The 13,666-nt window shown below is 33.5% G+C and overlaps 1 protein-coding gene across 1 annotated transcript; it reads left to right on the top strand.

Moving 5' to 3' along the window:
- The first annotated feature begins 225 nt into the window (after nt 1–225).
- bsdc1 (BSD domain containing 1) lies at nt 226–11,867 on the top strand. The gene is made up of 11 exons (XM_073834836.1): nt 226–247; nt 1,838–1,895; nt 3,109–3,225; nt 3,413–3,580; nt 4,983–5,037; nt 5,131–5,246; nt 5,404–5,472; nt 6,912–6,999; nt 7,186–7,605; nt 9,169–9,272; nt 11,139–11,867. Exons 1-11 carry the CDS (start codon nt 237–239, stop codon nt 11,169–11,171), a joined length of 1,239 nt encoding a protein of 412 aa, XP_073690937.1. The 5' UTR covers nt 226–236; the 3' UTR covers nt 11,172–11,867.
- The last annotated feature ends 1,799 nt before the right edge of the window (nt 11,868–13,666 follow it).

The raw sequence follows: 13,666 nt of genomic DNA, 5'->3' as shown, positions 1-13,666 counted from the left end.
GTTTCATCACGAATCTTGATCCTTTGCGTTTGCCGTACTCCGCAGTGTTACGTGAAATATTTTAACAAACTAAACAACGCATATTTTCCATTTTTAGCGCAGGTTACTGCTTTATACCACTCTTATAATAAATAATAAATTATACTCACTTGGTTCAATGCGGTGTTTATGAATATTATTTTGATGCGCTGGTGAGGTCAGAGTTCAGGCCATACTGATGTCGTCATGCGCTGAAGATGGCAGACGGGTGAGTTTACAACACACAAATGTTCTCTTTATTATTTTAATTCACGATATAAATAATTTATTGTCATTTAGCAACGTTAATGTCACTCCAAAGAGCGTATGTCCGCGTTAAAGAGATGTTTGTGAGTTTTTTAAATGGCGAGTTTTATTGGCGGATGTGAAGGAGGAAGTCAGACGGGTTTGTTTACAAAAATATCACACAGTCATGAACAAAAAAACACATGTTACAGACACCGTTATCAATAATTATATTCACATAAACCCATCTCATATGAACATAAAAAGAACGTAAATCATGTATGTCACAGTAAAGGGATGAAATGGCTTGATAGGATATTGAAATGAAGGATTGATAAAGCTCGTATGTTACAGATTGTTCCAGACTGCCGAGCTGGAGTGATCAAACTGTTCACACACACATTGTGATTTATTGCTGATTGAGTATATTAATAATTCCTGGTGTAGTTTCTAATATCTACGTCAAATACGTCGTAGATCAAATCTAATAAATTGTTTTTTTTAAATTTTTTCTAAAGAATTATATTTACGATGGTGTAACATATTGTTTAATTTCTTGACATAGTGTAAACAATCAAGTTGTAATTAGTTTACAATAACAGTGAAATGTTTTTGAACAGTGTTTTAAAGAAGTCTCTTTTGCCCATCAAGCCTGCATTTATTTAATCCAGAGTAACGCAAAACAGTATAATTTTGGTATATTTTTACTATTTAAAATAACAGTTTCCTATTTGAATATATTTTATAATGTAATTTATTCGTGTGATTTTTTTAAAGCTGATTTTTTTTGCATCATTACTCCAGTCACATGATCCTTCAGAAATATTCTGATTTGCAGCTCAAAAACATTCATTATTATTATTATCACGTTTTTTTTAATCAACAGAAAATTCATAAGAAAAGCATTTATCTGAAATAGAAATCTTTTTTAACATTAGAAATGTCTTTATCATCACTTGTGATCAATTTAAAGCGTCCTTGCTAAATAAAAGTAGTAATATCTTAAATTTCTTTACCCCCCAAAAATAAAAATACTAACTCCAAGTTTTTGAATGGTATAGTGGATCTTTGTATTCATCAAAGAATCCTAAAAAAATCTACTTAACTGTTTTAAATATTGATAATAATTTTTTTTTTCTCTAATATCAGCAAATTAGAATGATTTCTGAAGGATCATGTGATGCTGAAGTCTGGAGTAGTGATGCTAAAAATGTAGCTTTGATCACAGGAATAAATTTCATTTTAAAATATATTCAAATATAACGGTTGTTTTAAATAGTAAAAATATTTTGGATTTCAATTTTGGATCAAATAAATGCATTTGTGAACAGAAGAGACTTTAAAAAACATTAAAAATTGTACTATTCAAAACCTTTTGACTGGTAGTGTAAGTGTCTGAGTTTGACCAGAGGATATTTTTATAGAAACAGAAATGCTTCTTTAATTACAAAACAAGCATATTTATTTTAGTCAATTAATTTGAGTTTTAAGAATACTGCTTAACAGCAATTACCAGTATGTATCATCATGTGTCATGATTATTAATGATTTGAGTCATGTATGATGATTGCAGGGAAGGAGTATGGTGGGGAGGCTGGCTGACACACAGCTTCCAGGCTGTTAAAGACAAGGTGAGACAAATCCAGACCATAATCCAGATCAGATTAAATCATATGAATAATGCTAAAGTGTTTTCGGAATCCCTCAGCAATATGTTTGGGAAAAATAATGATTGATCTGTGCTTACAAGCAGTGGTAGAAGTTGTGAAACCACTAGTTAGATGCGTTTTGCATTCTTTTATAATTGAATAAAAATGTTTTGGTCGTACATTAACAGTATAATAATGTTGGTGAAATAGTTAAACTGACAAATCACCATTTTTGTAAGTGTTTACATGTATGCTCCCTCTTTATTTTATTATTATTTTATGCTTCAGTCTTAAACTATACATAATTCCAGGTTTAGATTAAATAAATCCCAGATTTTTAATGTGTAACCACATTTCTAGAACCAAATGTAGATCAAAATAATTGAACTGGTAACTGCATATAGTCATAAATAGTACATTTGTTTTTTGTTTTGTAGTATTTTGTACAAACTATTTGTTAGTCATGCCTGATTATGTAAAAAAAAAAATCTATATGAATATTTAATGTATCTTTTTATGAACATTATTTAAAAAATGTATGAAATTTTACATAAATAGTTACATGAACATTTCATATCAATTTACAATATTAATTTACAAAATGTTTGTTGACCCTACATCACATTTTGTTTCAGCCTTGTGTGTATTTGTATTAAAATTAATTTCTATGAATATTTTTATGAATATTTGTGACCCTGGACCACAAAACAAATCATAAGTATACATTTTTAAACATCATCTGAAAGCTGAATAAATAGGCTTTCCATTGATGTATGGTTTGTTAGGATATGACAACATTTGGACAAAATCTGGAATCTGAGGGTGCAAAAAAAAAATCTAAATATTGAGAAAATTAAAGTTGTCCAAATGAAGTACTTAGCAATGCATATTACTAATCAAAAATTAAGTTTTGATATGTTTACGGTAGGAAATTTACAAAATATCTTAATTGAACATGATCTTTACTTAATATCCTAATGATTTTTGGCATAAAAAAAAAAAATCTATAATTTTGACCCAAACAGTGTATTTTTGGCTTTTGCTACAAATAAACCCATGCTACTTAAGACTGGCTTTGTAGTCCAGGGTCACATTTAATGTTGATTTGTATGAATATATTTAAAATTATTATTTGTATTCAAAAAATTTATATTTCTGTGAATATTAATCATAAAATGATTGTTTGTCTCAACAGTCAGCTGAAGCATATGAGTTTATCAAACGGGACCTGACAGAATTCTCCAGTGTGGTCCAACATGACACGGCATGCTCTGTTGTTGCGACAGCGAATGCCATTAAGAGCAAACTGGCAGTAAGTATACAATTTTACAACACACCAAAACAGTGTTAATGCTTACCTTCTTCTAAATACTTTGTTTAGTCTTCAGTGCTAAAGCTAGACATCACATCTATTTGGTTTACTTTATGGAGCTGCAAACCCTAGCCACAAATTATAGTTTATATCGATAGTTTATAAACTATTTTTTTTTTTTTTTTAGGTTGAAAGTTCATCAGATGCCACGGAAAAGGTGAAGAAGGGCATTTCGAATATTCTGGGTGTGATCACAGACTCTTTGGCCCCTCCCCCAGACAAGACCATCGACTGTGATGTCATCACGCTGGTAGCCACTCCGGCAGGCACAACAGAGGTGTATGACAGCAGCAAGGTCAGTCACATCCACATAGGCTAAATAAATAATATATAAATAAATAAAAGGTTAAATACATACAAATGTTAATTATTTTACCAAAATAAGAAGGATTAGACAAAATGCATGATATTGTTTATTTAGTACTGATTTGAGTAAGATATTTCACATAAAAGATGTTTACATAGTCCACAAGAGAAAATAATAGTTGAATTTATAAAAATTACCCCGTTCAAAAGTTTACATACACTTGATTCTTACTACTCTGTTGTTAACTGTTTAGTGATAGTTGTTCACGAGTCCCTTGTTTGTCCTGAACAGTTAAACTGCCTGCTGTTCCTCAGAAAAATCCACCAGGTCCCACACATTCTTTGGTTTTTCATTTTTGTGTATTTTAACCCTTTCCAACAACGACTGTATGATTTTGAGATCCATCTTTTCACACTGAGGACAACTGAGGGACTCATATGAAACTATTACAAAAGGTTTAAACCAGTGTTTTTCAACCACTGTGCCGCGGTACACTAGTGTGCCGTGAGAGATCGTCAGGTGTGCTGTGGGAAATTATTCAATTTCACCTAAAACAGGCCCAGGTTTCACACTGAGTACTAGGTAGAAATATGAAAGATCAAAAAAGACTGTTTTTCATTGTGTTTATTTGATTCCTATTCAAGACACTTTGATAAGAATGACTGTGTATTGTTAATTGCACTTTTTATTTGAAAGAAGAAGAAATATGAAAGATCATAGAGTTAAATTTTTTTGATTGTTTCGACAGTTTCGATTGTTGGTGTGCCTTGTGATTTTTTTCAATTAAAAATGTACCTTGGCTCAAAAAAGGTTGAAAAACACTGGTTTAAACGCTCACCGATGCTCCAGTAGGAAAAACCATGCATTAAGAGCCAGGGAGTGAAAACTTTTGAACAGAATGAGGATGTTTACATTTTTCTTATTTTGCCTAAATATAGTGCCTACAGAAGATAGTTACATGTTTCCCAGAAGACAAAATAAGTTCAAGTTCAAAATAAGTTTACCCTAATCTTCAAATTCAAAAAGTTTTTATCCCTCGTCTCTTAATGCATTGTGTTTCCTTCTAAAGTACCAGTGAGCGTGTGAACTTTCTGTAATAGTTGCATATGAGTCCCTCAGTTGTCCTCAGTGTGAAAAGATGGATCTCAAAATCATACAGTCATTGTTGGAAAGGGTTCAAATACACATAAACTTCTGTTATATGAAATGTCTTATTCAGGTCAGTACTAAATAAACAATAACATGCATTTTGTATGATCCTCTTATTTTAGTAAAATAATTAACATTTTGCCAATTCTGAAAGGGGGGTGTACTTTTGACCTCAGCTGTACATATGTATGTAGAGTTTTATCAACATGTATTATTAAATACGTACTATATTTCCTCTCAGGCTCGACTCTACAGTCTTCAAGCGGACCCTGCTACATACTGCAATGAGCCTGATGGTGTGTAAATGCTTCATGTTTTCTCTATATCTCAAACACGGATGTGTTTTTGAGAGTTTTATTGTTTATTCCATTCATTTTTATTCTTTTTAGGCCCTCCACAGCAGTTTGATGCCTGGTTGTCCAGATTCACACTGGAAGAGAGGAAAGCTGAGATCTCTGAACTGCTGGTCAACAGTCCCGCCATAAGAGCTCTTTATACTAAAATGGTACAATGCAGCCTTTAATTGTCTTCCCTACTGACTCATCTGTGAATGTTCACATAATAATTTATATAGTACTATAAATTATATAATTATAACATTTATGTATAATTCATATAATAAATGTTATTAAATGTCCATTCATTTGTTGTGTTCATGTCAGGTGCCGGCAGCAGTGGCTCATTCAGAGTTCTGGCAGCGGTACTTCTATAAAGTGTTCCAACTGGAGCAGGTACAGTAGATCTGTCTAATACTGACCCTTGAGCTGAAATCAGGCTTATGAGCTTATCTGAACACATACAGCTCAGATGTACAAACATAGTGACGTCAGTATGAGTCACAGGAAACTTACCAGCACAACACTTTCTTTTGTTGAAGTTTCGTATTTGTTGTAGATGTGGTGTCAAAGACACATTCAGTCAGTTAAAGATTAACATTGTAGCGCCATCTGCTGGTCATGTATGTATATGCAATTAGTTTGCAGCCTTTAGGTATAGGGTAGTGGTTCTCAACCTGTTTAAAGAAATACTTTACAAAAAATGAGAATATATGGACATTTAATCATCCTCACGCCATCCAAGATGTAAAAGAGTTTTTTTTTTTTTTCATGGAAACAGATTTGGAAAATGTATTCATTTAACATTTCGTCACTTTCTCACCAATGGATCCTCTGCAGTGAATGGGTGCCGTCAGAATGAGAGTCCAAGCATGTGATAAAAACATTACAATAATCCACAAGTAATCCACCCCACTATAGTCAATCAATTAACTCTTGTGAAATGAAAAACTCTGTGTTTTTAAGAAACAAATCCATCATTAAAATGTTTTTTAACTTCAGACCGTGGCTTCCATAATCCAACTGGAGTCCAAAATCCATAATATTGCTTTCTTCAGTGTCTTGTCTAAATCAGGAGAGAAATATGCACAGATCAAGCACTGTTTAAAAGCCAAAACAATGAACAAAAATATGTTCTGATGAATACAAACACATCTACATCTTGGATGGCCTAAGGGTAAGGTTACGGTGAGCTCTTTCTTTTATTGTCCAACACCATAATTAAAAGCATCTATATACGTTTGAGGTCAAAAGTTTACATCCCCCTTTCAGAATCTGCAAAATGTAAATTATTTCCCCAAACTGAACAGGTTGTTCTTCTGAAAAATCCTTCAGGTCCCATAAATTCTTTGGTTTTCCAGCATTTTTGTGTATTTGAACCCTTTCCAACAATGGCTGTATGATTTTGAGATCCATCTTTTCACACAGAAGACAATCGAGGGACTCATATGCAACAATTACAGAAAGATCAAAAGCTCACTGATGCTTCAGAGGGAAAAGCGATGCATTAAGAGCCGGGGGGTGAAAACTTTTGAACAAAATTAAAATGTGTACATTTTTCTAATTTTGCCTAAATATAATATTTTTTTCATTTAGTATTGCCCCCCAATACACAGAAATGCTGGAAAACAAATGAATTTGTGGGACCTGAAGGATTTTTCAAACAAGGGACTCATGAACAGCTATCACTTAACAAAAAACACAGCTGTGGATCATTCAGTTAACAACACACTATTAAGAATCAACGGATGTACAGCTCCTATTAACATGACTGTATTGATAAAATTGTGCAATCTCTTGTTTATCTCCTTTATTTATAATGTGTGTATTTGTAGGAGGAGGCCAGGAGGGTAGCGCTGAAACAGAGAGCAGAGCAGACGGATCATTCTGAGAGTCTTGGTTGGGAGGAAGAGGATGAAGAAGGTTTGGCTGAAATTTGCATAATTTAGTGCATAATTAATTTGGATTTTTATTGGAAAGTGTCAAGCATACTAACTAGTTAAACCTTGCTGTTGATTTGCATTAATAGGCAGCTCACTAGGTTTTAGATCAGAGCATTTGTGTTCCTTTATCACCATATCTCCTCTCTCTCTCTCTCTCTCTCTCTAGGTGAGTTTCTCGGGGCCACGTCTTCATCTCGCTTAGATTTCACGCCGCCTATCGAAGAAGCACGAGTCCCAGCAGTAACGATAGAGTCCACCCCTGAAAGCTTCTCACCTCCTCAAGTGGTGGCTTCCACCAGCAACGTAGCATCTGATGTCACTCCCTCTGTAAGCAGCGACAGCGTCAGCTTCCCCACCCAGATCGAGAACCAAGCAGACTCCGTCACCATCAGAGTCACGCAGCCTTCACCCGCTGCAGATGAGGTCTCTCAGAAACTCTCAGAGGCCAGTCTACAGGAGACATTCCCAGAGGAGCGACCCTCACAAAGTGAAGAACCCGCCAGAGAGGACGTAGCTCAAGATCTCAGAGTGTTTGAGCTCAACTCAGACAGTGGCAAATCCACACCCTCCAATAACGGCAAGAAAGGTGAGAGGAAATGAGAAGGTTAAGAATGGGAATTGTAAGGATTTTAAAGATCCTTTCTGATTTCATTAATGATTCTTTTAGTGAAGAAACCCCACAATAGTTTGTTCCAACGCTTTATAAATTTAACTTTTTTTTTTTATCTTACTTTGATCAAAATCATCAGCGTTAAATTAGATCAGAGCCTTTGTGTTCCTCATTTTTAAATAGTTGGCCAGTAGCAGTGTTGTTTTTGACAACCATCTTAGATTTAGTCTTAGTCTTAGTCTTTTGGACTAAAATGGTTATTAGTTTTAGTCAAATTTTAGTCACTTCTATATGTGATAGTTTTAGTCCAATTTTAGTCAACGAAAAGTCAAGAAGGTTTTAGTCTAGTTTTAGTCTATGAAAAGTCAAAAAGGTTTTAGTCTAGTTTTAGTCAATAAACAGGGGGAAAAGTAGTCTTTTAACAAATTAATGTAGGTCAGTAATTATTTTGCTGTTGGGTAGTGTCACTTATAAGTTCTGAAAATAGCAGATCTATAGGCTATTTCAACACAATGTGAGCTTCCGGATCGACTATTTTTTTTTACCAATAATTACAATAATGAAGGAATGTTTTAAAACATAAAAGACAAACAAGGATGGAATGCTAAAACGGCTTGCCATACTAGTATGGCAAAGAGCATTTAATGCTAAAACGGCTTGCCATAGCGGCAGGTACTTTTTTAGGTTTTAATTGGCATGCACAATAAGCAGAAATGTCATGCATTTTAAACGTCTGACGGACCACCCACTAACATTTTCGTCTATTCTCGTCTCGTCAACGAAAACTCACACACGTCTCATCATGTTTTAGTCATCAACGAGCCATTTTTATCTCGTCATCGTCTCGTTTTCGTCATGGAAAAAAGTGGCGTCAACGAAATGATTTCGTCATCGTCATCGTTGACGAAAACAACACTGGCCAGTAGTCGGCCAAATATTGTCCTAACTATACATCAGTGTAAAGCTTATTAACTATAACTATACATCAATGTAAGATTTATTATTTATTTACCCTTATGATATTTATAAATTATATTTAATAGATAAACATAACATATTTTTCTTAAATATTTACATGCATGTGTGTGTATTTAAATATGAATAATAAATACTGAATGTGATTCATCCTGATTAATCGTTCAAATGAAGTTATTCAAATGAATCAATTTCCAAAAAAAAGTTTTAAGCAGCATATCTGTTTTCAACATTAACAATAAGATGTTTCTTAATCAGCAAATCAGCATATTGGAATGATTTCTGAAGGATGTGACACAGTAGAAGACTGGAGGAATAATGCTAAAAATTCAGTCTTACATCACAGAAATAAATTACATGTTATAATATATTCAAATAGAAAACAGTAATTTTAAATTGTAATAATGTTGCACAATATTACAGTTTTTACTCAAATAATTGCAGCCTTGGTGAGCATTAAAAAAATATCTACCCTAAATTTTGAATGATAGTGTTAATAATTTAATATGAATGAAGTATTGAATGCTGATGTTATGTCTACACTTTGTATTTGTGCAAATGTAGGTTCAAGTACAGATGTGAGTGAAGACTGGGAGAAGGATTTTGATCTGGATATGACAGAAGAGGAGGTTCAGATGGCTTTGTCTAAAGTTGATGCAACAGAAGAGGTTTGTTCTACATGACAGTTAATGAAGTAGAAATGGTGAACACTTTTACGCCAGGTTTAGGAGTAACACTATTTTACTGTTTCACATATTTACTGGCTGTGATTGGACAGTGACAGTGAGTTCTTTTATTAATTTAGTAGATGCTTTTATCCAAAGCAAAGTATTTGTTTCACTGAGTTTAGACGTCTTTTGTATGTATGGCCGGTTCAAAGTTCTTGTTTTAGTACATTAGTGACAGGGTTGCCAGGTTTTTACAACAAAACCTGCCCAAACGCAATTCCAAGAAAAAGCTTTTTGGGGGTAAAATACACATTTTCTGGCGGGGTTCCCCTGGTAAAATTAGCATTCCAAAGGCTAAATATTACGTTTTTGTGGTAATTTTAACCTGCGAACATAAAAAACAACCCAGAGCAGCAGTGTTAAAGTAGCCCAATTTCGAGGGAAAACCTCGGAAAACCTTGGCAACACTGATAAGTCAATTGATATGTGAGTAAGCGGCCCTTTTGCTGCCTTCTGGGACACTTTTACAATTAACAAGTCAAGTCACCTTAATTTATACAGCTCTTTATACAATACAATGCAGATACAGTAATAAACTGGAAAATAACAGAAACAATGAGGCAAACTCCATCAAATATGAGACAAATTCTGCTGTAAAGCAGCTCTAACAACCTAATAGTGTCATTATTCAGCTCCAGACAGTTCATTAAATGTCTAAAGTTTATCACTTACGAAACAAGTTCAGTTAAGTGATATGCAGCTTTGCTAAAGACAGCAGTGTTGAGATTTATCTCAAGGCTGTTCAGCGTTCAGTAAGTGTCATTGTTGCAAGATTCGTCAAATATGAACTAAATTCAGCTATGAAGCAGTTCTACAGTAGACATGGCAACAGTGTTAAAGTAGCCCAATTCTGAGGGAAAACCATGGACTTGGCAACACTGATTAGTCAATTGATATGTGAGTAAGTGGCCCCTTTGCTGTTTTCTGGGACACATCAGGATGCTTTACAGTTAACAGGTCAAGTCACCTTAATTTATATAGCTCTTTATACAATACAATACAGATACAGTAATAAACAGGAAAATTTATTACTGGCAAACTATCAAATATGAGACAAATTATGCTGTTAAGCAGCTCTAGCAACCTAATAGTGTCATTATATAGCTTCAGACAGTTCAGTAACTGTCTAAAGTTCATCACTTACGAAATAAGTTCACTTCAGTGATATGCAGCTCTGCTGAAGACAGCAGTGTTGAGATTTATCTCAAGACAGTTCAGCGTTCAATAAGTGTCAATGTAAGATTCATCAAATATGAACAAACTAGATTCTGCAATGAAGCAGTTCTACAGAAGACAATAGTGTAACTTTTCAGCTTGATTCAGTTCAAGTTTGGTTTGCAGTAAATGCTAGCGCTGTGAGTTTGAGCTGTTTATAAGGTGATTTCTATTTTTGGAATATTTTTTATTATTTTATATTGATTTTGTGTTATTACAATTGTAATATTTATTATTTTAATATAGTCATATCAATATAAGTACAGAATTTGTAATAATTGTGTCAAATTGTGCAGCTCTAACAAAAGCACAACCACAGTTTTTAACAGAAAAATTGCAATTCGATTTTTTTTTGTTACTTAATATTAAATGTTATTTAAAACCAAAGTTTTATTAAAACATTTTTTTACAGAGTGCAATGATGTCCTAAGCATATCTGCCCACCTCAAAATCTTTTTTGAGTGATTTGATCACAAAAAAATTCGGATTTTGCACTATATTGCGCTATATTTGTGATCTGATTAGCTGACAGGAATGGCGATAGCAGATGCAGTAATAAATTCAATTGTCATTGTTTTATTTTTTTACCAGTTGGAAGATGAGGACTGGGAAAACTGGGAGTGAGAATCTGGTGGAGGGAATTCGGGCCCGATATCGACGTGAGACGTTGCTGTTCCCAAAGTGAACCATGCTTAATATATATAACTTCTAGTCTACGGCCACACCTGCTCATTCAACCAGTCCAGTGAGCGGATCACCTCCTGTGAATGAAATTTACATGCTAGCTAAACACATGTCCACCGAGCAGTCGGAAGTGATGAGGTGATCTAGTCTCACTCTAGCTGTCCTTAAAATGACCTGCGGTGAAACACTAAGACTGATCAGAGAAAGCACGTATCAGTTAATGGGGAGAGGTCATCTCGCAATGCCATTTGCACCTGCCGTATGTCTATTAATGTTATTCTTCTTTGGAGATTTCAGTGGGAGATTGCAAATTAACTGCCGGGGCTCCTAATTAGCTGTAATCTATAAAGTTGTTTATCATTCTTATAGGATTAGAAAATAATCCTTCACATAAAAAAATATATGTAAGTTATGTTTCAATTTTTTTTTCTCTGGCATATAGGCTTCTTTTTTTAAGTTAGCTTCTCTTGAAATACTAACACCTTTAATCTTATGCAAGTTGCTCTAGCATTAAGAATGGAAATGGAGAGATGCTTCATTCATTCTGCTGATGCTCCATGGCCTTGCTCAGTGTTGTGTGGAATGAAAAAAATGTCATGCAAAAGTAAAAAAAAAAAAGTACTTTCACTAAATGCACCTGCTGTTCCTGTGCTGTCCACTTTATTTCCCGGTATGTCTTCATCTTTGCATAGTCTGAAATTGCAAATGTGATTTATCGGTGCTCAGCATTTCATCCACATAGTCATGGGTCACTTGGCTTAATCATTTAAGGATCATTTGAGTTCTCATTTATTTGCAGGCCAATATATTGGGTGATTTGATTTAAGGTAAGGCTCATCTTTTGGTGAATAGCTACAACCTCCAGACTGACTCATATCATCTAAATCTCTTGCATGCTGCATCTCTACAGTGACTTTTACATTGATTATAATCTCTGACATATTTAAAAATGGGTCTCAAACTGTCAATACTTTTTACAGTTATATTGTCCTCTATTTTTCCAATGAACATCACCATTAAAAGCAATATCATGCCAATTGGTGATTTATTTGAATAGCCATTTTTGGTTCTTTTTGGTAATTTAAAACCGCAATATTGTACTGTTTGCTTAAAAGTGAGTTGCATGCTATATTCAGATCTTATATGATACCCTTCTGGTGCTTTTGCATCCTTTAAAAAAATGTGATTGCATGGAAAACAACCAGTTTTGTTTTGATTATTTATGATGGGGTGTAATTACATGATGAGAACGTAATGACAGATTTATTATTTATTTATTTATTTTCATTGTGGTAAACTGTGTTTAAAGTGAATTTTTTTAACCAGTGCAAGAAGCATTCAGAATTAGACTAGAATTATATATGTGTGTGTATATTTACATTATATTTACACTACCAGTCAAAAGATTTTTAATGTTTTTTAAAGAAGTCTCTTCTGCTCACCAAACCTGCATTTATTTGATCCAAAATCCAGCAAAAGGAGTAATATTGTGAAATGTTTTTACTATTTGAAATAACTACTTTCTATATGAATAAATTTTAAAATGTAATTTATTCCTTGGATCAAAGCTAAATTTTCAGCCTCATTATTGTACATTTTTCAGGATTCTTTGATGAATGGAAAGATCTAAAGGTCAGCATTTATATTAATGTTAAGTTTTTTGTAACGTTATACACTATCCCCCGGTTTCACAGACAAGGCTTAAGCCTAGTCCTAGACTGAAATGTAAGTCTGAGCTGTTTCAACTGAAATAATATTGCACTGATTGATCTTAAAATACATCAGTGCCTTTGTTTTGTCTCAAGATGCACACCAGTAATGTTTTTTCTAAGCATGTTTATAAAAATTACTTAAATGTCCTAATTGAACTATGGCCTAATCCTGGCTTAGTCTAAGCCCTGTCTGTGAAACCGGGCCTATACCATTCAAAAGCTTGGAGTCAGTATAATTATAGAAATTATTGAAATTAATATTTTATTTAGCAAGGAGCTTTAAATTGATCAAAAGTGATGATAAAGATTTATAATATTACAAAAGATTTCTATTTCTGATAAATGCTGTTCGTCTTAACTTTCTATATATCAAAGAAACCTGAAAAAAATCTGCTCAGCTGTTTTTAACATAATAGTAATAAATGTTTCTAAAATCAGAATATTAGAATGATTTATGGGGGATCATGTTACTGGAGTAATGATGCAAAAAAAAAAATCTGCTTGAAATCGCAAGAATAAATTACATTTTAAAATATAGTCAAATAGAAAACAGTTATTAAAAAAAATCTGTTTTGCTGTACTTTAAATCAAATAAATGCAGCCTTAGTGAGCAGAAGAGACTTTTTTAAAAACATTAAAAGTCTTACTGTTCAAAAGTTTTGACTGGTAGTGTAAAAGTGCTCACATTTACGAATATCTGGCGACTTTTCAGATTTAAAATTA

The sequence above is a fragment of the Garra rufa genome, chromosome 2 (assembly GCF_049309525.1).
Source record: "Garra rufa chromosome 2, GarRuf1.0, whole genome shotgun sequence".
NCBI lineage: Eukaryota > Metazoa > Chordata > Actinopteri > Cypriniformes > Cyprinidae > Garra > Garra rufa.
Note: the sequence above shows the minus strand (reverse complement) of the source record. Positions and strands in the feature narration are given on the sequence as shown.

What these genes read in the sequence shown, in the direction of transcription:
- bsdc1 (XM_073834836.1), top strand. An exon ending in CCATTAAGAGCAAACTGGCA is followed by an intron (nt 3,226 to 3,412) that starts GTAAGTATACAA and finishes TTTTTTTTTTAG; the next exon opens with GTTGAAAGTTCATCAGATGC. An exon ending in AAGTTGATGCAACAGAAGAG is followed by an intron (nt 9,273 to 11,138) that starts GTTTGTTCTACA and finishes TTTTTTTACCAG; the next exon opens with TTGGAAGATGAGGACTGGGA.